Here is a 23243-nt window from a genome sequence, read left to right as displayed (position 1 = left end):
AATGTCTCTCCTAGAGCTCCATGTGTCTTGGTTCTTGACTTACAGTGCATTTAATTCATCTCCATTGCACACTACACAGTGGCAAACTAGGCCATGTTATAATTCATTAGCATTTAAAAATACATAAGAATTCTCAAAGGATATTTATTGAGAGTCAATATAGGATGTCTGATGTCCACACTATGCCTGATTGGAAAAACCACTCAGAAAAACAGGACAAGTTGGGAATCCTGCTTCCAAAAGAATGTTAAAAGTGTTTCTAAAAATCTAAATTTGAACAAAACCAATACTTAGTACCTTACTGCTTTCTATAGGTCGAAGAACTTAAGCATTCACACAAGTTAGAAGTAACAAACATCAAGTTGGAATCGGCGAGAGCTAGGAGCGAGATAGAAAGAGAAAGAAACAAGATTCAAAGTGAAATGGATGGTAACTATTTCTTTGTGAATTTTCATCATTGCCAGTTAAAAGCTGTGAAGAGCTACGAATATCTTTCAGGCAGGGGGGAATCCTTTTAAATCCCACCGCTGCCACCAATTTGTGAAGGATTTATTTACGCTGCCACCAAATTGTAAAGACTATTAACGCTGCCACCACTTTGCAAAGATTCAACCACCAAAAGACTCAGAGGGGAGACCTTTTAAATTTTGTTTTTCTTTCCCTTCTTCTTTTTATTCCCCTTTAGATGGTAACGCCACTCAGTTTATAATATATGCGACAGAGGCTTATATGTTAGAGGAACAATAACAAGTTTATTCAGGTACAGAGCTTAGTGGTTACAAAATTGTTTCTCACTTAGAGGCACTTTGATTAACAGTTACAATACTAGAATGAGGTGAGTGTCACCACTTTTGCTTAAAGTAGTTAGGACTTCTTTCTCTACTGCTTTTAAACTGCAGTCACCCTGTGATATACAATCACAGCTTCTCTGTTCCTTACCAGGACACAGACTACATTAAATAAGTCACCAAACTTATTTTAAACCGGCTCAAAAATAAGCAATTGAGCCTCCCTGATCCCTTCATCGTAGGATCAATCTTCTCTGTGCCTCATCAGAGCACAGACTGACTCCTTTTTAAAACTGCACAAAATGGCAGTTGGCTCCACCTACTTCTCCAAGGCAACCAACCTCTGAGTGCAGAGATGCAATAACTGAAATATTGACCATTTTAAAACACAAACACACAATTAAACATAACATCTGTAAACCCAAAAAATCATACTTCGTTACAAAAGCATTGAATTTTTAACTGATGAAAGCAAGAAGTACCAGCAATAAAGTGGTGTGTCACAGTTGGGTCTGGTGAAAGTATTATGTCACTGGGAAACTTTTCATTTTAATGCTTTGCACTCAGTAAATTGACATGTTTTTGTTCATATTGCTTCAGTACCCTCCTCTCTACATGCATAGTCAAATATAATGGCAAGGGACAGATGATTTATTCCTGAACTTAGGAAAAAACTTCTATATAACTGAATTTAGGAGAAGTCACTAATGTCTAGATGTTAACTATGTGTGGTCCTTGCTTGGTTATTAAATATATAGTATGAATATAATTGAATATTTCTACTTTGCAACTCTTATCACAAAAATGATATATGGCAGCACTCCCATAAATGACAGTCAAAACATAAGTGTCTGTGCAAAATTGTTTATATTTGTAGAAATCCAAAGATATGTGATAATATGTAGAAACTGACAGGAATAATAAGTCTTATTTTTATCCCTTATGTATATAATGCTACCCAGTCCAAGTTAAAAGAATTTAACTGTTATTATTTTACAGAGGAAAAAGTTAGACAACTAATTTCCCCTCTGAAGCCAAATATAATTAGGTTTTAAGCATACACATTGTTGGTTATGAATAAGTATTACTGAATATGTCTGAGCTAGCTAGCTATCCATCCATTTATCTAATTAAAGTGTAAATCTTGCCTAAACAAAATTCTAGACTCTTTAACTTGAAAGTCCTTGAAAGAAACTTTGAAAGCAATGGCTGGAAAACTATAGTCATTGGTGACCTTTGGACATTAAAGGGTGGAGTATATCAGTGACCCATAAGTTCTGTTTTCTCAATTTAAGTTTTTTCCAGTTATTTTGTCAATGCTATGTAATTATGACTCCTAGATAGTAATTTTAAGATGTGTATATATAGGGTTGCGTTCTGATAATGAAATACTTAAAACAACACTTGAGCGGCACAAAGTCATACTAACAGAAAAGGATCGTGAATTAATACGCAAAGTGCAAGCTGCAAAAGAAGAAGAATTCCAGAAACTTGCAATGTTGCAGGAGGAAAAGTAAGTATATACTTCGATTTTTTTTCTTGCCTAGCTTATTAAAAGTTTTTAAAACTTTAGCTGACTCCTTCCTTATAACTGAATGAATTGTGTTTTATGTTCCAATTATAAAATTATGTAGCATACAGCACTTTCTTGAAATGATTCTTTTTTCTGTTAAAGGAAGTTCTTATGTTATTAGTTCTTTCTGTATCATTAATGAATGGAACTTTTGAGTTTCTGAAAAATCCCACATAACTCAGTCTATGTCAGCCGAGTAGATGAGGTGTTGCACTAGTACATGCTTCAGTATTTGTTGGCAGGATTGTCGTTGTGTGTCTGGGCTATTAAAGATTTGCAGATAGTATCAATATGGTTAGCAATGTTGTAACACTTATTTTAGGTTAGAACTTGAGACTACATTGGCTGAACTAAAGAAAGAAATAGTAGAGCAAGATACTCAGAAGCAATCACAAAAGGATCAATATGAAAAAAAGCTATCCACTCTGCAGTTGGCAGAAGAATCTAGCAAAAGAGAGATCCAGAATCTCAGGTAATGAATGCTAATTTCAATTGTATTTAAAAATATGCTTTTAAATTCATGATTTCAGAAATTGGTACAAAGCATAAATGCACATGTTGACACTTAGCTATTTCTGAATAAGTTGATCAAGAACTTGGTTTTCTATTCTAATTAAAACTGGCTGTTTAAATTTCTGCATCTGTTCCTAGTTACCAAAGAAGCATGATAGGACAGAAACTCGGAACCTTTAATGATCTGGCCGGCTCATGCACTATAAAGTACCATTATGAAACTGGTACTAAACCACTGTTTTTCATTATAGTTTATTGAATTTGATAGACGCATGTTTATCTCTGAAACATGATTCCAGACAATTTGCATTCACTGGATTTTCATTCTCATGGGGTTCCCCAACATTGTCCCTCCACTTTCCTTCAACTTGGTCCTTTGTTTCAACTTGTAAACATTTCTGTTGCAAATTTTGCATTTTGTAAACCTTTGCATCTTACTTGCATCTCTCTCTCTCTCTCTCTCTCTCTCTATATATATATATATGTATATGTATATGTTTATTCGTTCAGTCACTTCTGACTTCCTGATCTCATGGACCAGCCCACGCCAGAGCTTCCTGTCTGCTGTGTGGCCACCCTCAGCTCCTTCAAGGTTAAGCAGTCACTTCAAGGATACCATCCATCCATCTTGCCCTTGGTCGGTCCCTCTTCCTTTTTCCTTTTTTCTCCAGCAACATTCTCTTCTCTGAGCTTTCCTGTTTTCTCATTATGTGGCCAAAATACTTCATCTTTGCCTGTAATATCCTTCCCTTCAGTGAGCAGTCAGGCATTATTTCCTGGATGGACTGGTTTGATCTTCTTGTGGTCCAAGGCACTCTCAGAATTTTTCTCCAACACCACAGTTCAAATGTGTCTTCCTTCACTCAGCCTTCCTTATGGTCCAGCTCTTACATCCATTGGTTATTGCACGTACATATATATAGAGACAGACAGACAGACAGGCCTCAAATTAGGGTTATTTATGTCACATTTTGAGAACCCCTAGGCCATTTTAGTCCCAGAAGAGGTACTGCAAAAAAACAACAACAAAAAAAGCAGTAAATACTCCAGAACCCATAGAGGCCATTTGGAGTAAAATATATATTGCACTCCCTGCTATAAAAGATAGTTTAATATTCAATTGTTGGAGATGTTTTCCATTTGTTATTTTACCCTGTGTGAGGTACCATTTAGCTTGAAAATATTTGTTTACTTTGATTTGTATTTTATAGAAATTTTTTAAAAATTTGATACTGTATTGATTTATAGATTAAAACTTCAACAGCAAGCTTCAAATTCTGAGGAGCTAGAAAGAGAAAGAAGTGAAAATGCTGATCTAAAGCAGGTAATGATGTTTAATTATGGCCTTTCATGGTATGCTAGATCATTCTGTGTTGATTTGCAACAGGTTCTGGTGATAGAATTGTATTAGCTAATTTTTATGTTGGTGTTATAAGTTTTGAATGTGCCTTTTAAGAACTAAAAAAGAAGCTCCAGTATACAACATTATCCAAAAGTTATTTATTCAATGAATTTATACTTGCCTTTCTTCTGGGATTCAAGATGGCTTCTGGAAGGTTTACAATTTGGGATAGAAAGACAATTTTCCTATGTTGTTTACAGGCAATCCCTGAGTTACAAATAGCTGAGATACAAGGGACTCCTAGTTACAAACAGGGTGAGACAACAAATCAGAGGAATCTACCCATGGGAAGGGAATTTCACTCCTGGAATTTTTATCAGAGGAAAAAGATGTCTCCATTGAAGCTTTATCACCAATCCTTATTTCCATGACAAACTGAAAAATTTCAAAATCCAATTGTCAGAGGGAACAAAGTGAGGTGAAATCTTCTGAACAGGAACATTAAACAGCAAAGCGTATGTTACAGGGATGTTGACTCTTCTTGTGCTATCCAAAGCAAAAAATAAAATGGGGGGGGGGGGACTAGATTTACATTTGAAAAATGTATCCATTTCCAACTTACATACAAATTCAACTTAAGAGCAAACCTACAGAACCCAGGGACTGCCTGTGTCAGTTGTAGATATTGAAGAATATACCTGTGAAGGCAGAAACCTATCTAATTATAATGACAAATCATTGTGGTTTGTCCTATTCTCCTCAGTCCTATTTGGGAGTTCCTTCACACACCTATTGGATTGAGTGGGGAATGCATAGATATGTTTGCTGACCCACTCTATCCTTCATATTTTTAATTGTGTTAAATAAATCTTAAATATAACACATTATAAGGATTTCTAGATCCTATGGCATGTGGCCAAGTGTGTTAAAGCACTGAGCTGCTGAACTTGCAGACTGAAAGGTCCCAGGTTCAAACCCCGGGAGCGGCGTGAGTGGCCGCTGTTAGCTCCAGCTTCTGCCAACCTAGCAGTTCGAAAACATGCCAACGTGAGTAGATCAATAGGTACCGCTCCGGACAATTCCGGCTCTTCGGCTTAGAAATGGAGATGAGCACCTACCACCAGAGTCAGACATGACTGGACTTAACATCAGGGGAGACATGGCATGTATGTTTGGCATTGAATTTTGCCATCATTATGTTGTAAACCGCTTTGAGTCCCCCAGGGGTGAGAAAGCGGTATTGTAAATAGAGTAAATAAATAAATAAGATGACTCTGAAACTGAGCATAGAATTGCACTGGAGGTCCTAGAGAGTCTTAAATGCCTTTTAAAACATAAATAGAAACCATAATTAGCCCCTCACTTACTAATCTGAAGGATTTTTTTCTTCAAAAATGAATAGAAAGTAATGAGCAATGAAGTAAATAATATAACAACTTTCCAGTTTTTACCAGTATGTGATAAGTAATGGAGTATGGTCTAAATACCCTAAAAACACTAGATCCTCTGTAATCATAGAATCTAAACAGAGCCATCCCTAGTTAGTACCTAGCTAACTCTGAGTATTCCTTGCCTAAGAAAACTCTATAAAATTCATGGGATCACCATGAATTAGCAGATAATTTGAAGGCATATTACATAGGGTAATGCCAATAGGCTACTTTTCAGTCATGTTACCAGGTAATGGAGCAAGGATCTGTTAAAAAGTTTATTTTCCCGGTGCTGATTTCAAACTCGAGAACAGTCCTGTACCATCTGTGGACCTCCAGCTGTTTTAGCCTTCAATTCCAGCCAGAACTCCTGGCCATTAGACAAGCTGACTACAGTTCTGGGAGTTGGTGGCCAAACCAGCTGGAGGGCCACAGGTTGTTCAGGCCTGCTTTTAGAGCCTCACAAAGACATTAATCAACTTCATGTGATATATTTCTCTTGCAGCGCAACCATGATTTGCAGCTCCAAGTGGCTTCCTTTTCACAGTCAGAAAATGACTTGCTAGATTCCAATCAGAAACTCAAGGAACTACTGGAGAGATTAAAAATCGAATGCCGGAATGCACGAAGTCAAGCAGAAAGGGCTCAGTTAGATTCAGAGAAGTAAGCTTTCCTCCTTAATATGTTTATAACATTTTATCTCTTGCTTCAAAAATCTATATTCTAGTACAAATTTCAGATTCAAAAGATGTGTTTTCCTATTACAAAAAAAATCAGATAATAGTTCTACTGGTAAGAGCCATTATGGTTATGTGAGATTTCAGTCCATCTTTCTTCTTAATATCTGCCCAAACCCAGATGAAAGCCCTGTAGTATCACCTTTAGTAGTGGCCTGAGCATTTAATCTAGGGAGTGTACAATGCTGACTCTTGCTTGAGTAAGTCACACTCTCTGCCTTAGAAGAAAATCATGGCAAATCCTCATCCCCTGAATAAACACTTTTTCATTTGGTGCAAGAAGGAACCAGCATTTTCTGGTGGTAACAAATCCAATTGTATTTCCTATCTCTTTTAGATCTTCGATAATGTAGAAAATTTACAGAAAATCACCCATAGATTTCCTGATGGAATGTCCAGAGTCTGCTAGCATTTATGTGGAAGACTTATGAATATTTTAGTCTTTGTTTTGGTTTCAGTGCCTCAAAATATACAGGCAGTCCCCAAGTTACAAACATCCAACTTACAAATGACTCATAGTTAAGAACGGGGGTGAGACAACAGAAAGTGAGAGAAATCTATCCCTAGGAAGGAAAATTAATTCCTTAAAGAGTTATATCATGGGGAAAAGGTGTCTCCACTGAAGCTTTATCTCCAATCCTTGTTTTCACAACAAGCCAAAATCTTCAAAATCTATGAGGGCTATCCACAAAGTAGGTTACGTTTTGGATTTTAAAAAGGACAAAGTATAGGATAAATCATTTACCATATGCAGCTGAAAGACACATCCCAATACTACAATCTCACATAATCCCCATTGAAATCTAGGCATGTCTCATATAGATAAATGAGTTTGAAAAGGTCTGCCCCAGTAAATTTGCCGCCTCTCTCCTCCATTTCCAACAATGGGGGCGTGGCTGGCAGCGCAGCGTTTTGGCTACGCTGCAGGAAGGGGGGAAGGGCTGAGGACACAAGCGGGGAATTTACTGGAGCAGTACTTTTCAAACTCATTTATCTATATGAGACACACCTAGATTTCAATGGGGATTACATGAGATTGTAGTATTGGGATGTGTCTTTCAGCTGCATATGGTAAATGATTTATCCTATACTTTGTCCTTTTTAAAATCCAAAACGTAACCTACTTTGTGGATAGCCCTCGTTTATGTATGGCTGGTGTTACACTTAAAAATTGTACCTGATCCGAACTAACAAACAAATTCAACGTAAGGGCAAACCTACTGACACTATCTTGTTCATAACTTGTGGACTGTCTGTAGATTAAAATAGGAATAGTATCTTGCTTTTTGGGAGAGTGTAAGGGCAGGTCTTGTGAATGTTTGATTCTTCAGCCAAGTACATTGTGGAGTTGATCTTGTTCCTCTGCCTATCCTTGAGGCAGATGATATTGTTTTTCTGATTCCCCTTTTATATTGTCTTGGAACAAAATAGTGGAGAGTGTACACAAATGTGTGGCTCAGTTCCTAGTCATCACTTTCAGAATGATGGCTTGATTAAGTATTTATAGTGAGTACTTAGGTATCTTTGACAAGTTGTTCTTTGTGTTAAGATTTTTTTAATGTCTTTGTTTTTTTAAAAATAAAGGAATTTGTATAGTGGTTTGTGTAAGGATGTTATGAGTTAATGGGAATTATTGATATGATTTTATTTGTTTATTAAAAGGAAAAAGGGGAGTTATGTATTGATGAAGACAGGTCTCACATGGAAGCCAGCTGTGTTCAGCGGGTTGCCATGGCAACGGGGGCGTGGCTAAGATGACAGTTGGAGCATATTCCCTTTTAAAAGTTCAGTTGCTGTGAGGGTTTTAAAAAGGAGTGGCTGTTAGGGGTTTGAGAAGAAGAGTTGTGGTTAGGTTTTGGAAAGATTAGGAGCTGTGGAAATCAGCTAAGGACGGCAGCTTATGGTCACTCAGGGGAAAGGCTGGGAATATAAGCTGACCAGGGGAGTTTAGTATACTGTTTTGAAGAGAAGTTATTTAAGAAATATCCATTCAAGAAAGACTACATTGTAACTTAAGATCCGGAACGTTTACTGATTGAAACCATACGCTTATGTACCAAAAATAAACTTGAATTTTGTTATTGTTCATAAAGATAAGTCTCCTTGCCTCTCTGTAAGCCTGTTACCTCACGTTGGTGGCAGTTACCGTACCTATCTATATAAGTTACCGTACTTTCCTATATAAGTTACCATCTTTACTCATTTAAACCCAATCAGTTCCGTTATCCTTCCTTATCCACTAAATCATCCCTGTCATACATTCACACATCCTCCATCCCTCCCTCTCACACGTGCACACATCTCCTGAATTGGAGGCAGCAGTGGGATTTAAAGACAAAGATTTCCCCTGCCTGAGTTGAGTACCACAAATTGGGCTCTCTTCAATTGGGGGCAGCGGTGGGATCAAAAGGATTCCATCCCTGTCACCTCAGTCCTCTTCAATTGGTGGCAGCGGTGGGATCAAAAAAGATTCCTTCCCTGCCTCACCTCTCTTCAATTGGTGGCAGCGGTGGGATCAAAAAAGATTCCTTCCCTGCCTCACCTCTCTTCAATTGGTGCCAAGCGGTGGGATACGTTTAACATCTCAAACTAAGTGCCTTAAGACCACATAGGAAGAAATCGTGAGGTAAAAGTTAAGAAGAATGGCTACCAGACTACAAAAGAAATTAGCAGGAGAGGCTAGTGAATACCAAGGAGATAGTTCGGACTCTGAGCAAACCCCTGAGACAAGGGAAACCCTTAAATATAAAATTGAATTGAGAAAATTAGAATTGGAGGATAAGCAAAGAGAAAGAGAAAGGGAGGATAAGCAAAGAGAAAGAGAAAGAGAGGATAAGCAAAGAGAAAGGGAGGATAAGCAAAGAGAGAGAGAATGGGAGGAAAAACGATGGGAACAAGAGAAGGAATTGAAAATAATGCAGCTAGAGAAGGATAAGGAAATAGAACTGAGACGATTGGAATTGGAAAAAGAGAAATTGGCACTGTCTCAACCACACATTATTAACCAAGAAGGGAATGGTAGGACTGAAGCGTCTGATCTACTTCTGAAGAGATTCCCAAAGTTTAATAAAGATGATGATGTGGAAAAGTTTTTGATTTCTTTTGAGAGGTGCTGCAGAGATTTTGAAATTGATGAGGGAAAATGGATGCTTTATTTAAGACCCCAGATTTGTGGTAAATTGTTAGAAATATATGGTGATGTACCTGAAGAGTTACACCGAGATTATAACTTCTTTAAAAAACAGGTACAACAGAAATTGCAACTCACACCTGAATTTTATCGTTTAAAATTCAGATCCCTGAGGAAAGAAAAGGCCCAGAGCTTCTCAGAAGTAGCCTCAAAACAAGCCCAATTATTTGATAGTTGGCTCAGAACCTCAGAAGTGGAAACTTTTCAACAGCTGAGGGAATTAATTAAGTTGGAACAACTGTTTCAATTAGTGCCCTCAGATTATCGGTGGTTAGTTCAAGACAGAAAGCCATCAACTGCCAATGAAGCGGCTTCAATGACAGACCAATTAATCACTCTGAGGGAAGGATTTAGGAACGATGAGGGACTAAGTGAGAGAAGGCAGAATAAACCGCCATTTTACAATTATCAAACACACACACAATACAAAAAGACGCCTGCAGTAGAAAACACCGCCTACAGGAGGCCTGAGGTAATTAATCAGACCAAACCTGAGGTAAAAGCAAGGTGCTATCAGTGTGGGAAGTCTGATCATCTAAAATACCAATGTCCTCTTTTAAGAAGAGATAAAACATCCTTCTTTATGAATAAAGAGCCCAAAGAAAATACTCTTAATAGTGATATTAAGTTGCTAAGCAGTACTGAAACAGTCCCTAGGGAGAAACAATGTTTATTTATTTTATCCGATGATTTTTCTGAAGATTACTTTGAGCCTATTACTATTGTGAACCAACAAAAACAAGGTTGGAGGGATACAGGATCCCAGGTGTGTGTTATCCACCCAAAATCGGTACCTCAGAAATATCAAAAGCCCACCTCTGAGATAAATCTAAAGGGTTTGGGACCAGCTGTACCAGCTGAGGTAGTATCTCTCCCAATTGAATACAATGGATGGAAAGGGATCTGGGACTTTGCAATTAGTTCAGATATCCCTCATGAATGTTTAATCGGCAATGACCTAGCTAGACAAGTTAAGAACTGGAAAAAGTTGTGTGAGGAGAAGGAAGATTACAACAGAAGCCCTATTCAGGAAGCAGTGTGCTTACCTATTCAACCAGAATCTGAACAGGGTCCAGAATCCAGTTCCGCCATTATCGAAATTGTTAGTAAAACAGGGGGAGTGCAAGAAATTAAACAAGCTCAGGAGGAAGATGAATCCCTGAAGCCTTTGTTTAAGCAAGCTGAAAGTTTACTAGAATCAGCAGGAGAACTACCCAATAAATTTGTCACAAAAGATGGTGTGTTTTACAGAGAAAGCAAAAGTGTGGAATCAGAAGAAAGGTCAGAAATACATAGTCAGAGTTTCACTGAAATTGAAAGGCAAGCGCAGGTGGCTGAGAAACTGAAGGAGCAACAGGCTGCGGAGTACAAGAAGCAAGCAGATGAAGCCTTAGTGGCCTCCATGAGACTGACGTATCAAGAGCTACACGTTGATCGGAAAAAGGAGGAGAAAAAACTTCAAAACCTGGAAGGGAAGAAGTGGGAACAGGCAGAGCGGCTGGGCATGGGCTTGGTGTCCAGGAGCTCTATTTCTCACTCTGTCCTCTCTGAGATGCAAGTCATAGAACAAGAAACGCCAGTGACTACAAAGTCCACACGGTCCCAGCTAGATCTCTTTGAAGACATCGGAAGCTTCACATCTGGACCACCAAAGTACAAAGATAATCCTTTTTCATTAGGCGATGCCTTCAGCTCACAGTGGGAGACAGACAACTCCTCTTGGGAAATGGACAAAGGGGAAGAGGAGGCAGACATTGCCATCTCCAGCATCCGGCCTATTGGTGACAGACCCATTAACAGAAGAGAGACAGAGAGCAAGATATCAGTAGTGGAGTCCAATGAAGCTCAGCAGAAGTTTGCAGGGGCCAAAGTCATCTCATCTGATATGTTCTTTGGACGGGAAGCTGATACAGTTCCAGTGGCTGAATATTTGACCGATCTTCAGTCAACAATGAGAGTGGCAAGAGACATCGCACAAGAACATCTAGCTGTAGCCCAGCAGAGACAGAAGAGCTACTATGACAGGTCAGCCAAACCAAGAAGCAAGCGGAGGTTATTTTTCGATGGAGAGAGTGGTAAAGACCCTGACGTGATGGGGATTGGTAGTTTTAACTATCAGCAGTTTACTTTCAAGATTCTACAAAAATGTTTGGACAATGTTTCGCAGGACTTCTTAAATGACTCTTGGAAGTTTCGCAAAAAAACATTTTGGGACAGAGAGAGTTCATTGTGTTGCTGGGAAGGACGAGTGTAATTATCCCCAACAACATGTTAACCTCTGGAATGCTCCGCAGAAGGAAACATCGATGAACTGTGCCAGGTGGCATGAAGAAGATCCCTATGAAATGTACTGAGTATCGGAAGATGTTTAGTCCAGTGTATAAATAAAGACTTGGGGAATAACCCTGAATGAAAATTAAACTGTTACAAATATGATTTATGGAAAATGTATTTTTAAAATGTCTTTTGATTTGAGGTTGTGAATCTTAACAATGGGAAAGATGACCAATACGTTTATGGTTTGTATGTTGAATGGTGACAATGCCATGACTGTATGGTAAGATATGGACATGTTATGTGTATATGCAACAGTGAAGGTTTGTATTTTATGATTTATGTATTGTATCTAACTTTGTGTTTTATTTCAGGAATACTGTTGTGTATGTATATATGTATTTATTAATTATTTTTGCCCATTCTAGGCATAGAAAAGGCAAAAATAATCTTTCTTAGGGGGGAGGTGTAAGGATGTTATGAGTTAATGGGAATTATTGATATGATTTTATTTGTTTATTAAAAGGAAAAAGGGGAGTTATGTATTGATGAAGACAGGTCTCACATGGAAGCCAGCTGTGTTCAGCGGGTTGCCATGGCAACGGGGGCGTGGCTAAGATGACAGTTGGAGCATATTCCCTTTTAAAAGTTCAGTTGCTGTGAGGGTTTTAAAAAGGAGTGGCTGTTAGGGGTTTGAGAAGAAGAGTTGTGGTTAGGTTTTGGAAAGATTAGGAGCTGTGGAAATCAGCTAAGGACGGCAGCTTATGGTCACTCAGGGGAAAGGCTGGGAATATAAGCTGACCAGGGGAGTTTAGTATACTGTTTTGAAGAGAAGTTATTTAAGAAATATCCATTCAAGAAAGACTACATTGTAACTTAAGATCCGGAACGTTTACTGATTGAAACCATACGCTTATGTACCAAAAATAAACTTGAATTTTGTTATTGTTCATAAAGATAAGTCTCCTTGCCTCTCTGTAAGCCTGTTACCTCACGTTGGTGGCAGTTACCGTACCTATCTATATAAGTTACCGTACTTTCCTATATAAGTTACCATCTTTACTCATTTAAACCCAATCAGTTCCGTTATCCTTCCTTATCCACTAAATCATCCCTGTCATACATTCACACATCCTCCATCCCTCCCTCTCACACGTGCACACATCTCCTGAATTGGAGGCAGCAGTGGGATTTAAAGACAAAGATTTCCCCTGCCTGAGTTGAGTACCACAAATTGGGCTCTCTTCAATTGGGGGCAGCGGTGGGATCAAAAGGATTCCATCCCTGTCACCTCAGTCCTCTTCAATTGGTGGCAGCGGTGGGATCAAAAAAGATTCCTTCCCTGCCTCACCTCTCTTCAATTGGTGGCAGCGGTGGGATCAAAAAAGATTCCTTCCCTGCCTCACCTCTCTTCAGTTTGAAGGATATGTTTATTGGATGCAGTAGTATACGCATGGCCTACATTTGCATACAACCAGTTTTACCTATGGTATATGGCACATTATAAGTATATCAGCTGCATGTAATTTTAAGAGCAATTTTATGACCAAAATGTATAGGCATATGATCCCTTGTAACTTCTTCCTTTGATCTTAATGTCCCATGATTTATAGGTATTTTGCTTTCACATATATTCAGTATATTCACAGAGGTGTCACAAAATTAATTTGATGGAGAGGTACTTATTTTCTAGGACATTACCAATAGATGAGAAATGAAACTTGTTAAAAGTTTCTGACTGTTTAAAATCCAGTTTTAGGTGTCTGGAGATTTTATATTTGTTCTGAGTGCTGAAATGTTTTGAGGAGCGTATTTACTTTCATGTATTCTATCAATCTGAGTAGCCTAAGAATTCATATGATGGTAACAAAATCCCTTCTGCTATCATTTCACTAAGGTAAATTTGTCACTCCTAATAAATATACATTGATATATATGAAGGAAACAAAGTCAGAATTGGACGGTAGGAGAAAAAGGAGTCAGAATTGAGGGTTTGCTGTGCCCACAGATCTGACCATAACACAAAATGGGTTATTTCCAGCACTTAAACTTCTGTGCCTAACAGATTGCTGTTTCCATTGTTCAGTACTTTTGCCCCAAAAAATAAAGAAATTTTATCTTTAAACCTGCCTGAGCTTCCTTCAGGCATATATGGTTTAGTTTAGTGGGAAACAAATTTGGTGATGATATCTGTGGCGATGACTATGTGGATATGACTTGCAAGGTGATTGTTGTTGCTTTTCTACCCTAGACATTTGGAAGAAAAGCGTGTAGAATGGTTAGAAGAAAAACACAAATTAATTCAACATACCACAGAGATGGAGGAGAAATATAACCAGACGAGAGAAAAATTGCAACGAGCAGCAGTTGCTCAAAAAAAGGCATGTGGTTCACAACTACTTTGAAAAATAGAATGGATAGTGTCAACAAGTCTGTGGTCTACTTGACCTTGTATTGGAACTGACAGGCTACTCTGCTGTGAGATCTGCCATGATTTTGTTGAAGTATGTTTGTGTAGAAAAGTAGTGTACCCACAAGCGGGTGTATCCTACGTATAAACAAGGGGCTGGGAGTTTGTATTTTGTTTAAACAAAAAATAGCCTTTCTAAAGTAGAGCTCTAACTTTCTTCCCAGCACAATCCCCAATTTATTGGCAAAGGCTTGAGGAGAAACAAATGGTTAAGAGGTGGATGCTGTGTCTAGGCCTTATGTTGTTAGCTTCCATTCTGTGCCTTAGTTCTTATTGCAATCAAAGAATATCTTTATCGCAGAAATTGAATACTCATTATTTATTACTAGTACAGCTTAATGGTTTTAAGACAGAAGAAATATAGACCAAATCATTACCATCAAGTGTTACTATCTGGAATTTTAAAATAGCTACATGTTATAATGAATTGATAAAAATGCTCAAATACTGTCAAAGCTAGGTTATTTCTTATGTTTGGAAGTTACCACCTACTTTCATGTCACTGAGAACCGTTTGCAATGGAACCAATTGCCTGGAGGGGTGAGATGGCTTCCTTCTCTGTATGTCTTCAAAATGAGTCTGGACACCTTGCTGTAGATGCTCTAGCTATAAATCCCGCATTGAACAAGGAGCTGGACCCAGAGAGCCTCTCCGACACTATGTCCCTGTTGAGCAAATGTGGCTAAATTTGGAGCATTTGAGAGATCTGCTGTAGCACAAGGAAAAGACAGTTTTACACAGGAGTCAAATCAGTGTTTCTCTAACTACATATATGTTACATTGTTCACAGAGAAAGACCCTTAATGACAATAAGCAAAAGAAATTGATGAAGAAGATAGAGCTTTTAGAAGCCAAAAGAGAAGAACTGGAAACTGAAAACCAGGTGTTAAATAGGTATATGCAGACTTACTTTGTTTCAGAAATACAACTATTGTCAATATGATTGAAGTATACTGTCAGTCCATAAATAATTTTTTTTGCAGTTTCATTTCGAGAAATAGTGACAGAAGTTTCTGCTTGATTGAGGAAAGCAAAATTCTGTCCTAAAAATCTATTGCTGAAATGCTCCCTGAAGCATTTTTATTTATTACTTTAGGCAGAATGTTCCTTTTGAAGAACACATTCGCCTTCAGAAAAGGCTGAAGGATTTGCAGAGGAGACATAATGAATTCCGGAGGATAATTCTATTTCCCAACATTCCAATTTTGAATCCCGTCAGCCTGCTCTCATCCACTTTGATTCCTGGACCAGAAGCATCCTTTCCACTTCTGCAGGTAGGTGACTCATGAAAAGAAATTGTTTCATTACATAACTTAGTGGATGTGTTTCTGCAAGATATAGGTAGAACACAATATAGTACACAAAAAAGGATCTGCAAAGTAATTGGTGAAATGGAATGTCAAAAAAGCAAACCACAGACCTTCTTCCTTAAACAGAGAACTCATTACACTGATATTTGGATCCTAACCCAATTAGTTAACATCTTGGAATTCTGTGTTGCTTTAGTAAATTCTTAGATGGAATTCAAAGACACCTGAGGAAATCTTATGAAAGTTTATGCAGTCAGTTTCCTTCTCTCATTCAGTCTCTTAAGGCACTACAAGATCCCTTTCCATACTTGATGTGGATTTTAAGTTAACTTTTGGTGTTCAGTTACACGTAAAGCCCTTGATTTCTATAGCTGTAGCAAAACTAGTTTACTTGTACAATAGACAAGATATTTGCAGCCTAAAATACATTTTAAGATAGCAGTCATTGCTGCAGAATGCGTCCTTGCAACCAAATTATGTTCTCTTTGGCTATTGAGCCTGCCTCAATAGCCAAATCATTGCAATGTCCTATTAAAATCTGAGAAGATAAAAACCCAACTGACAAGTTTTTTCCTAGTTGAAAAATCTAAAATGTGTTTTAAAATGAAATTATTAAGCATAATGTGTGTTAAAGCACTGAGCTGCTGAATTTGCAGACCGAAAGGTCCCAGGTTCAAATCCTGGGAGCGGAGTGAGCGCCCGTTGGTGCTCCAGCTTCTGCCAACCTAGCAGTTCAAAAACATGCCAACGTGAGTAGATCAATAGGTACAGCTCTGGCGGGAAGGTAACGGCGCTCCATGCAGTCATGCCAGCCACATGACCTTGGAGGTGTCTACGGATAACGCCAGCTCTTCGGCTTAAAAATGGAGATGAGCACCAACCCCGAGTCAGACATGACTGAACGTCAGGGGAAACCTTTACCTACCCTTTATACCTGCAAGCATTGCAAACAGTGCATCCTTTTCTCCTATGGTTTAAGGAGGAGCAGCATCAGAAAGAGGTCTCCCTGCTCCGCAAGCGTCTGGAAGAACTAGAAACCTCCCAGAGAAAGCAGCTTCGAGAGCTTGCTCCCTCAACAGAAAACGCTCGGTCAGTAATGAGCAATGACTCTCACTCTGATAGAAATAAGCTTGTTGAAGAATATGAACTCCCATCTGGGGACGCCAAATAAAAATTAAAAAAAAACTCCAGCTCTAGATATTTTTATCCTTTGCCAAACATGCTAACACTTGTAAGTGCCTTGAAGAAGGTCTAAATATATTTGCAATCATTTTTAATGTTTTTAATAAAATATTTTTAAACAGCCATTATAATTCAAGTAGTTACTGCAATGTGGAAACCATCTTATAGTTTTATATTATATGAGATAATCATGTTGCACTGAAAGCCTTTTTCTAACAAGACCTTCCTAAGCCTTAGATAAAGACCAGCTTTATGCACTTTAAAACAATATTATGAAATGTCAAGAGGAATTAACAATGTAAGTGAAGTAAAAATATTTACTAGCTTTATAAAGATCTTTGTGTTGCAAAAATTCATTTGTGAAATGATCAGATATGTTTATTATAATATATTTTTGTATTATCTGCCTTCTTGTGTGTTTTATTGAATTTCGGCAAGTGCCGGGGAAAGCACTTGTGGTGACTGGGTTTTTCTTTTTGTCTGACTTTGTTTGCTATTGTATTAATTTGCAACATTATTTTCTTTTCACTGGTTCTTTTTTCTGCATCCATTTCAGTATGCTTAGAGCAGCCTTTCTCAACTTCTTTACAGCCCCCAAAGTTGCACTGGAGCTCCAAGGTGCATCCCATTTTTAAAAAAGAATGGGCAATTTGTGTAATGCCCAATGGTTTAAGAATACTGCAGAATTTGATGATTTGGCCCAGGATCATGTCTAAATATGTAGGAGACAACCAGTTTGAACTATAGAAGAGTGATGCAGTATCACTGGATGGACTAGTGCAGTCAGCCATCCTGGCTTAGAGACATAGAGTGTCTTGGAGATTACACAGACTAATCATGAAGACTCTCTAGTTTATAATACATTTATTGTGATTCGGCACACTTACATTCCTAAACTAGAGGGATTGTCCTTGTAGCTTTTTCAGAGGAGACAATTTGCCACACTACACATTTTATCACCGACTTTTCCTGAAGAAAAATAAAGAGGGGAAAACACCAGTATTTGTAAAATACATATTGACAAATCCCTCCGGTTTGCTTTGTATTTACAAAGGCATTTTTTTTTCAAAACAGTATATAAATTTCACACATACAGTTAGACTTTCTAATATGAGCAAGATCTTTATACTCCAGTATTGGAGAAAACAGAAAAATAAATATGGATTCATTTTCTTCCTCGTTCTTAAAACCATCCATTTGGATTTTTTAAATCATGAAGTGACTGGCAAGCCAACATATTTTCCTAGAGAAAAATGGTAATGGCTTGATGCAATTTGGCTTCTGTATAGACACTTATCAGGTAATAGCGCTGTACTGCCTGGAAGAGTGATGTGACATGAATCAGGTATAATGTCTACATTACATGAGGTACTTGAAAACCTACATATAATATTTAAAATAAGAATTTTACGTACTTTGCGTAGAGTTACTATTTCAGATTTATAAATTTTTGCAAATACCCATAGGCACAAAACAGTAAAAATAGGAGCACCTTTCTTAGCCGTGAAAATAATGTGGAAAATATTTCTGTAAGATCAACACTTGTGAAAAGGAATGTCTTTTGCCAATTTAAAACCAAAACAGTTTTGCACCTTGTTTTACAAGCCTCCTTAAGGCCTTGACACAGGATACAAGCAGCTGGGATATATTTGTGTTTATGCAGACCTAAAGGCAAAGAACTATTGGGTGCACACCTCAATTAGGTCATCAAGAACACTGTTTAGGCTAACTGGTTTACACAACTTCTCTCTGGAAATTAACTGCTTCATATACAGATTTTGGCTATGTCCCTTTTGTGAAAACAATAGAGAAAAGTGGTAAAAGTAGAGATAGTACTGTTTGAGTTAATACTTGCAATCTCATAGTAAAGAAGTGCCTTTGGCTGCATATTTATAGCAGTGGTGCAATGTTTATCCAAGTGTGCTTGAATTACTGGAATAAGTCTTTTGACTGAGCTGATTAAACGCTGAGTGCTCCAAGATACACAGGTGTACGGACGGCAGGAGACCATTTGCAGGACAGGACTAACAGTTTTAAGATTCCTCCCAATACCGTTTGGAATTGGAACTTCTTATACCCATTTGCATTTTTTCTTTTCTTCAACTAAACTTTTTATATGCAGAAGCTGTTGCTGAACTTCTTCCAGTCCTCGTTCTTTCTCCAATTTATTCAGTATCTATGGAAACAAAGAAGTGTGTGCTTACTTATTTTAACACATATTTTCAATGTCAAAGAATATCTATGTCAGAACAAACTATTCCCTTTAATGCCAGGCTATTTATACATCTTGTTTTACAAGTCGTCATCAATCACAGAAAGAATAACACTTTGGCTGTCAGGAGCAACCCTAATTAAAAACCACAAATACAGACCCAACGGCAGTTGCTTATTATGAAACAGCAATAGCAGTTTCAATGGTCACAAAAATGTAGACTTTCAATGTAGAGAACTATCTCCACGTTGACATATCAATGGCTGAGCAGAAACTTGTACCTATCAAATGGCATATCACTTGTTCCCTATTTTAAATTACACAGTCTGAAACATTACAGTGAGCAGACTGAACTGAAACAATAGAACTTGACTTGAAGTCCCTTTCAAATTGAGCCACTCACACTCAGATGGTTGAGACTGACAGAGGACGAGATTTAAAATTGTGTAATGGAAACCAGGCAATCTCTTGTACACAACTGATTTGCAGAACAAAACTATATTGTATATAATTTGAGTTCCCTTAAAGAGAGATCAAGTGGGGTATATAATAATAATTCTTGGCAGGAGATTGGACTAGATGGCCCGTGAGGTCTCCTGCAGCTCTATGATTCTAGGATTTGTATGCTAACTCCAAAAATGCACAGTTTCTAGCAAAACAAAATCATAACCAAAATACTTTCTACACAACAAAGTGCAAAAGCACTGAGCAAAAAAGATGACAATTTATGCCAAGTCATAATGCGTTCAGAGGCTTTACTGTCATTTTCTGTTATAGAAACTAGATCTTACATATAAGTTAATAGGATAAATAAAAGGAAATATGGAATAACTTACTTCATCAAAGTATTTTGCAATGTATTGGTAGATTTTCATTAAGGCTGCAGCCTCATTAAATTCATTTTCATGTTTCTGGGAAAAGAAGGCAAAATAAGTCATAACTGTTAACATTATAATAACACAAATAGTATTAAGCTACAATAATACCGAAAAGGAAGAGAGCAGAGAGGGTAAGTTTCAAAGACCGCAACAAAAAAACCTGAACTATACCTTTGATTCCTGAGTTAAAAAGTCTTCAATCTCTGAAGTGGATAAGGGAGGCAAATCCTTTATTGCTTTGTAGAAAGCTTTAACCTCTTCTTTGTAACGTGGGATATCCTTAGCATAGAGGAGTTTATTTGTTGGTGCTTCCTTTAAAATTAAGTCATAACAACGATGAACATCTTTAAAAAATATATTTACAACAGAAAGAACTAGGGAAGTTTGTAATGCCAAATAATACTAATCACTACAATAAATTAAAATATAGAACAAAACAGAGTAAGGACATTAAAAGATTTTAAGATCCTGGTAGAAAACAAAGGCATTGTCTAGTGAGAAATCATAACCAAGAACACCTCCCTAGTCATATCTACTTTTTTTCAGATAGCAAGAGCACCCACAGGAAAAAAAGATCTTAATTCCTTAGATTTTGTTGTTTTACTGTTCTGTGTTGCAATATCAAATGGAAGGAAGGCTCCAAATTAAAACTTCATTGGTCCGTGCAGTACAATGCAACAATTCTATATATCCGAAGTTACAGTATGTGACACCATGCCCTTTTAATGGAACCCTTAGTTTTCTGCTTCCATTATAAGAAGTGCTGTCTATCATGCATACAAACAGGATGGACCAAAAGCCATTTCTTATAAAAATTAAATGTTCAAATTGGCTGCTATTTAATTCAAGACACTTCTTTGTTTGACTAATATTTTTTCAGATGGTTGTATTTTCTAATGCGATTGTTTGGTTCCTCGACCATTAGCTTGCCTTTGAGGCACAAGTTTTGGCATGTACTTCAACTACAAGGTGTGGAGGATGATGATGATGATAAGACATTATTTGTTACTTGCCTCTCCTAATGGTCCAAGGTGAGGTAGATGTACAACAGAGTCAAAACATATCAACATAAAATACATACAATAAAATACGTAGATAAAACACATCATTATAAAAAACATACACCAATCACATGGTACGAAATCAACATATAGCATTAATAAAATGCAAATTCAAAACTCATGATTCAGGGTGATTGGGTAGCCTTGCCAGAATTTTGGTAAGCTCATTAATTGTCGGAGCCCTTCCAGCTCATGAGTTCTATTCAGCCTGGTTTGTGCCTGACACTGGAATCAAAATAATGACCCAATAGGTTGAAGCATTACTAGGGTTGTGTCATCAAGACATTTGCCAGGGCCAAGTCAACATAATAGGGCTTTCTTTTAAATCTTTGCAGCAGGATGAGTTCATTGCTTGGAATATCTTACACAAAATTCTTTACAGCAAAAAAGCAGATGTTTCTGATTTTTAGTTAAAATTTCAAAATGTTTAATGCTACAATATGTAACCTTTAGCATCTGCATGGAACCTTGCATGGTTAAAACCTCAGATACATTTCACTTTTTAGAAGTTTCCTTAACCGTTCACACTTGGTTTTCCTGTGGCTAAACTTCAAAGTGTACAGCAAGTGCATCACTTATGTGATGCTGTTTACTCATATTTTCAAAGACACTTTAAAATAAGAAATCGATCTCACCAAAAGACCCATAAACTGTCACCTGAATGGTCTCTCTATGCCAGTGAGAAGACAAACAACATGAACTCTATATGGTGGCCAACTTTCTCAAACTATTGACCATGCCGTAGTGGAGTGAGGCATATTGTTTAAACAGCAAGGTGCACACTCTTTTATTCTACAGAAGATCATTTTCTGAGGATGAAGCTAATTTTATAAGGACATGGAAGCGTAGAGATGGAAATCCTAGCTAGAGCAGATTTTCTGTGGAATTAAGATCTTTAGATTCCTGTGCTTGGGAATGGTCTGAAGTAAAACAATTGATTTCAACAGTAAGACTATTGTGGAGCTATTATCTTGAAATCATAGCTAAGGGAGAGATGTTAAAGATAAAACTGAAAAACTACCTTTCCTAGTTGTTGTTCTGACAGAGAAAAGGAGTCCATAAAGGCTTGTGCAATTACTGACAGGCAGCCATCCATATGAGGAGTCTTTTTAATATCAAAAACAAATTGAGGATTCTTCAATATATTCACCCAGAACCGCAGAGGAAGACTAGGTAAAGAAAAAGGAAATGGAAAAGCAAGTTAAACAATGCCACTATGTAACATGATTTTTATTCCTGGGTTATAGATGTCATTTACATTTTATATATATGATTTTTATTAACAGAAAGTTATTTTACAATCTTTTTAAAATATATAATAAAAACAACAACAACAACTTTATTCTTGAATCCCGCCACATCTCCCGAAGGAGACTCAGAGTGGCATACATGGGGACCAAGCCCAGTAGTGTACAATAAAAATACGAGATAAAATACATTTCAGATTATGATAAAATTGATGCATAAAAACATATAAAATCATAGTATAACTCAACAGCAATCTAATCAGTAACCAATGGCCTGCACAATAGCATGTTCAATATTGGAGGCAAGGCAATAAATTATAGTTGTACAATATATTGCAAGGCACTAATAAGGTGGGCCAGTGATAAAGTGCAGTAACTGGGTATGGGTGGAGGTAAGGGACGCCGTCAAAAGAAAGAAAAGGTTGAAGGTGGGGAGGTTGGAAATATAGGGAATGAAAGAAAAGGGATTTTTGTTTTAAAAAGAGGGCAAAGGGATAGAAAGGAGATTGTTAAAAGGGAAATTTGTTGACCTCCAATCTCTTTCATTGAGGTTTACAAGTTTTTGTTTATACTTTTCTTCTTTATCTCGTACCTCCCATTCGTCCTTTCTCTCCACGTAGATCAGTTTCCCACATATCTTCCTTGAATTTAAATAATCATTTTCTTTTTTTTTTCTTGTTTCATGTAATCTTTGAATAGTGTCCAATCTGTTGGGGGTTTTTTGGGGCCTCCCAGGTTGCTTTTAAGTTGTTGAGTTAATTGTGCCCATGATATCTAATATTTTAAGTAGCCCTTCGTCTACTGATGGAATTTCTTTGACTTTCCAGTTCCTCTCACACACTATTCTTGCTGCTGTTACCAGATAATTGAATAAAATGTCTTTATTTCTGTCTAGTTCAAAGGATATCATTCCTAGAAAGTAGTACTGTGTTCAGGTTTCATTTGAATTCTTATTTTCAGTATTTCCTGGATTGTTTCATGAATGTTCTTCCAATAATTGTTGGAATTCTACATGACCACAACATGTGGTAAAAGG

The 23243-nt window shown here is 37.4% G+C and overlaps 3 protein-coding genes and 1 long non-coding RNA gene across 15 annotated transcripts in view; 2 read left to right on the top strand and 2 right to left on the bottom strand.

Moving 5' to 3' along the window:
* cep83 (centrosomal protein 83) overlaps positions 1-23243 on the top strand; it is a 79617-nt gene that overhangs the window by 16655 nt on the left and 39719 nt on the right. For 7 of the 12 annotated variants that reach the window (XM_016993746.2, XM_062980941.1, XM_062980937.1 and 4 more), the window contains 9 exons: positions 315-429; positions 2157-2301; positions 2684-2833; positions 4123-4198; positions 6152-6309; positions 14099-14228; positions 15108-15211; positions 15414-15591; positions 16607-17216. In XM_016993746.2, coding sequence (XP_016849235.2) covers positions 315-429; positions 2157-2301; positions 2684-2833; positions 4123-4198; positions 6152-6309; positions 14099-14228; positions 15108-15211; positions 15414-15591; positions 16607-16798 — 1248 coding nt within the window. In that variant the 3' untranslated portion in view covers positions 16799-17216. Of the gene's footprint in view, positions 1-314; positions 430-2156; positions 2302-2683; positions 2834-4122; positions 4199-6151; positions 6310-6720; positions 7090-14098; positions 14229-15107; positions 15212-15413; positions 15592-16606; positions 17217-23243 lie in introns of those variants that run through there. The other 5 variants (XR_010006284.1, XM_062980946.1, XM_062980944.1 and 2 more) reach the window with 2 other exon arrangements.
* LOC134299140 (uncharacterized) lies at positions 3112-15109 on the bottom strand. The gene is made up of 2 exons (XR_010006289.1): positions 14810-15109; positions 3112-3883 (listed from the first exon to the last, which is right to left on the bottom strand). It is a non-coding gene; the product is annotated as an uncharacterized LOC134299140 (long non-coding RNA).
* LOC134299137 (trichohyalin-like) lies at positions 7198-14092 on the top strand. The gene has a single exon (XM_062980936.1). It carries the CDS (start codon positions 9026-9028, stop codon positions 11825-11827), a length of 2802 nt encoding a protein of 933 aa, XP_062837006.1. The 5' UTR covers positions 7198-9025; the 3' UTR covers positions 11828-14092.
* plxnc1 (plexin C1) overlaps positions 17659-23243 on the bottom strand; it is a 73010-nt gene continuing 67425 nt past the window's right edge. The window contains exons 28-32 of the mRNA XM_062980935.1: positions 21982-22129; positions 20071-20211; positions 19858-19932; positions 18887-18985; positions 17659-17778 (exon numbers count right to left, since the gene is read on the bottom strand). Coding sequence (XP_062837005.1) covers positions 17701-17778; positions 18887-18985; positions 19858-19932; positions 20071-20211; positions 21982-22129 — 541 coding nt within the window. The 3' untranslated portion in view covers positions 17659-17700. The remainder of the gene's footprint in view (positions 17779-18886; positions 18986-19857; positions 19933-20070; positions 20212-21981; positions 22130-23243) is intronic.

This window comes from Anolis carolinensis, chromosome 5, assembly GCF_035594765.1.
Source record: "Anolis carolinensis isolate JA03-04 chromosome 5, rAnoCar3.1.pri, whole genome shotgun sequence".
NCBI lineage: Eukaryota > Metazoa > Chordata > Lepidosauria > Squamata > Dactyloidae > Anolis > Anolis carolinensis.
The sequence above is the reverse complement of the archived record's forward strand: the minus strand, read 5'-3'. Positions and strand labels throughout refer to the sequence as shown.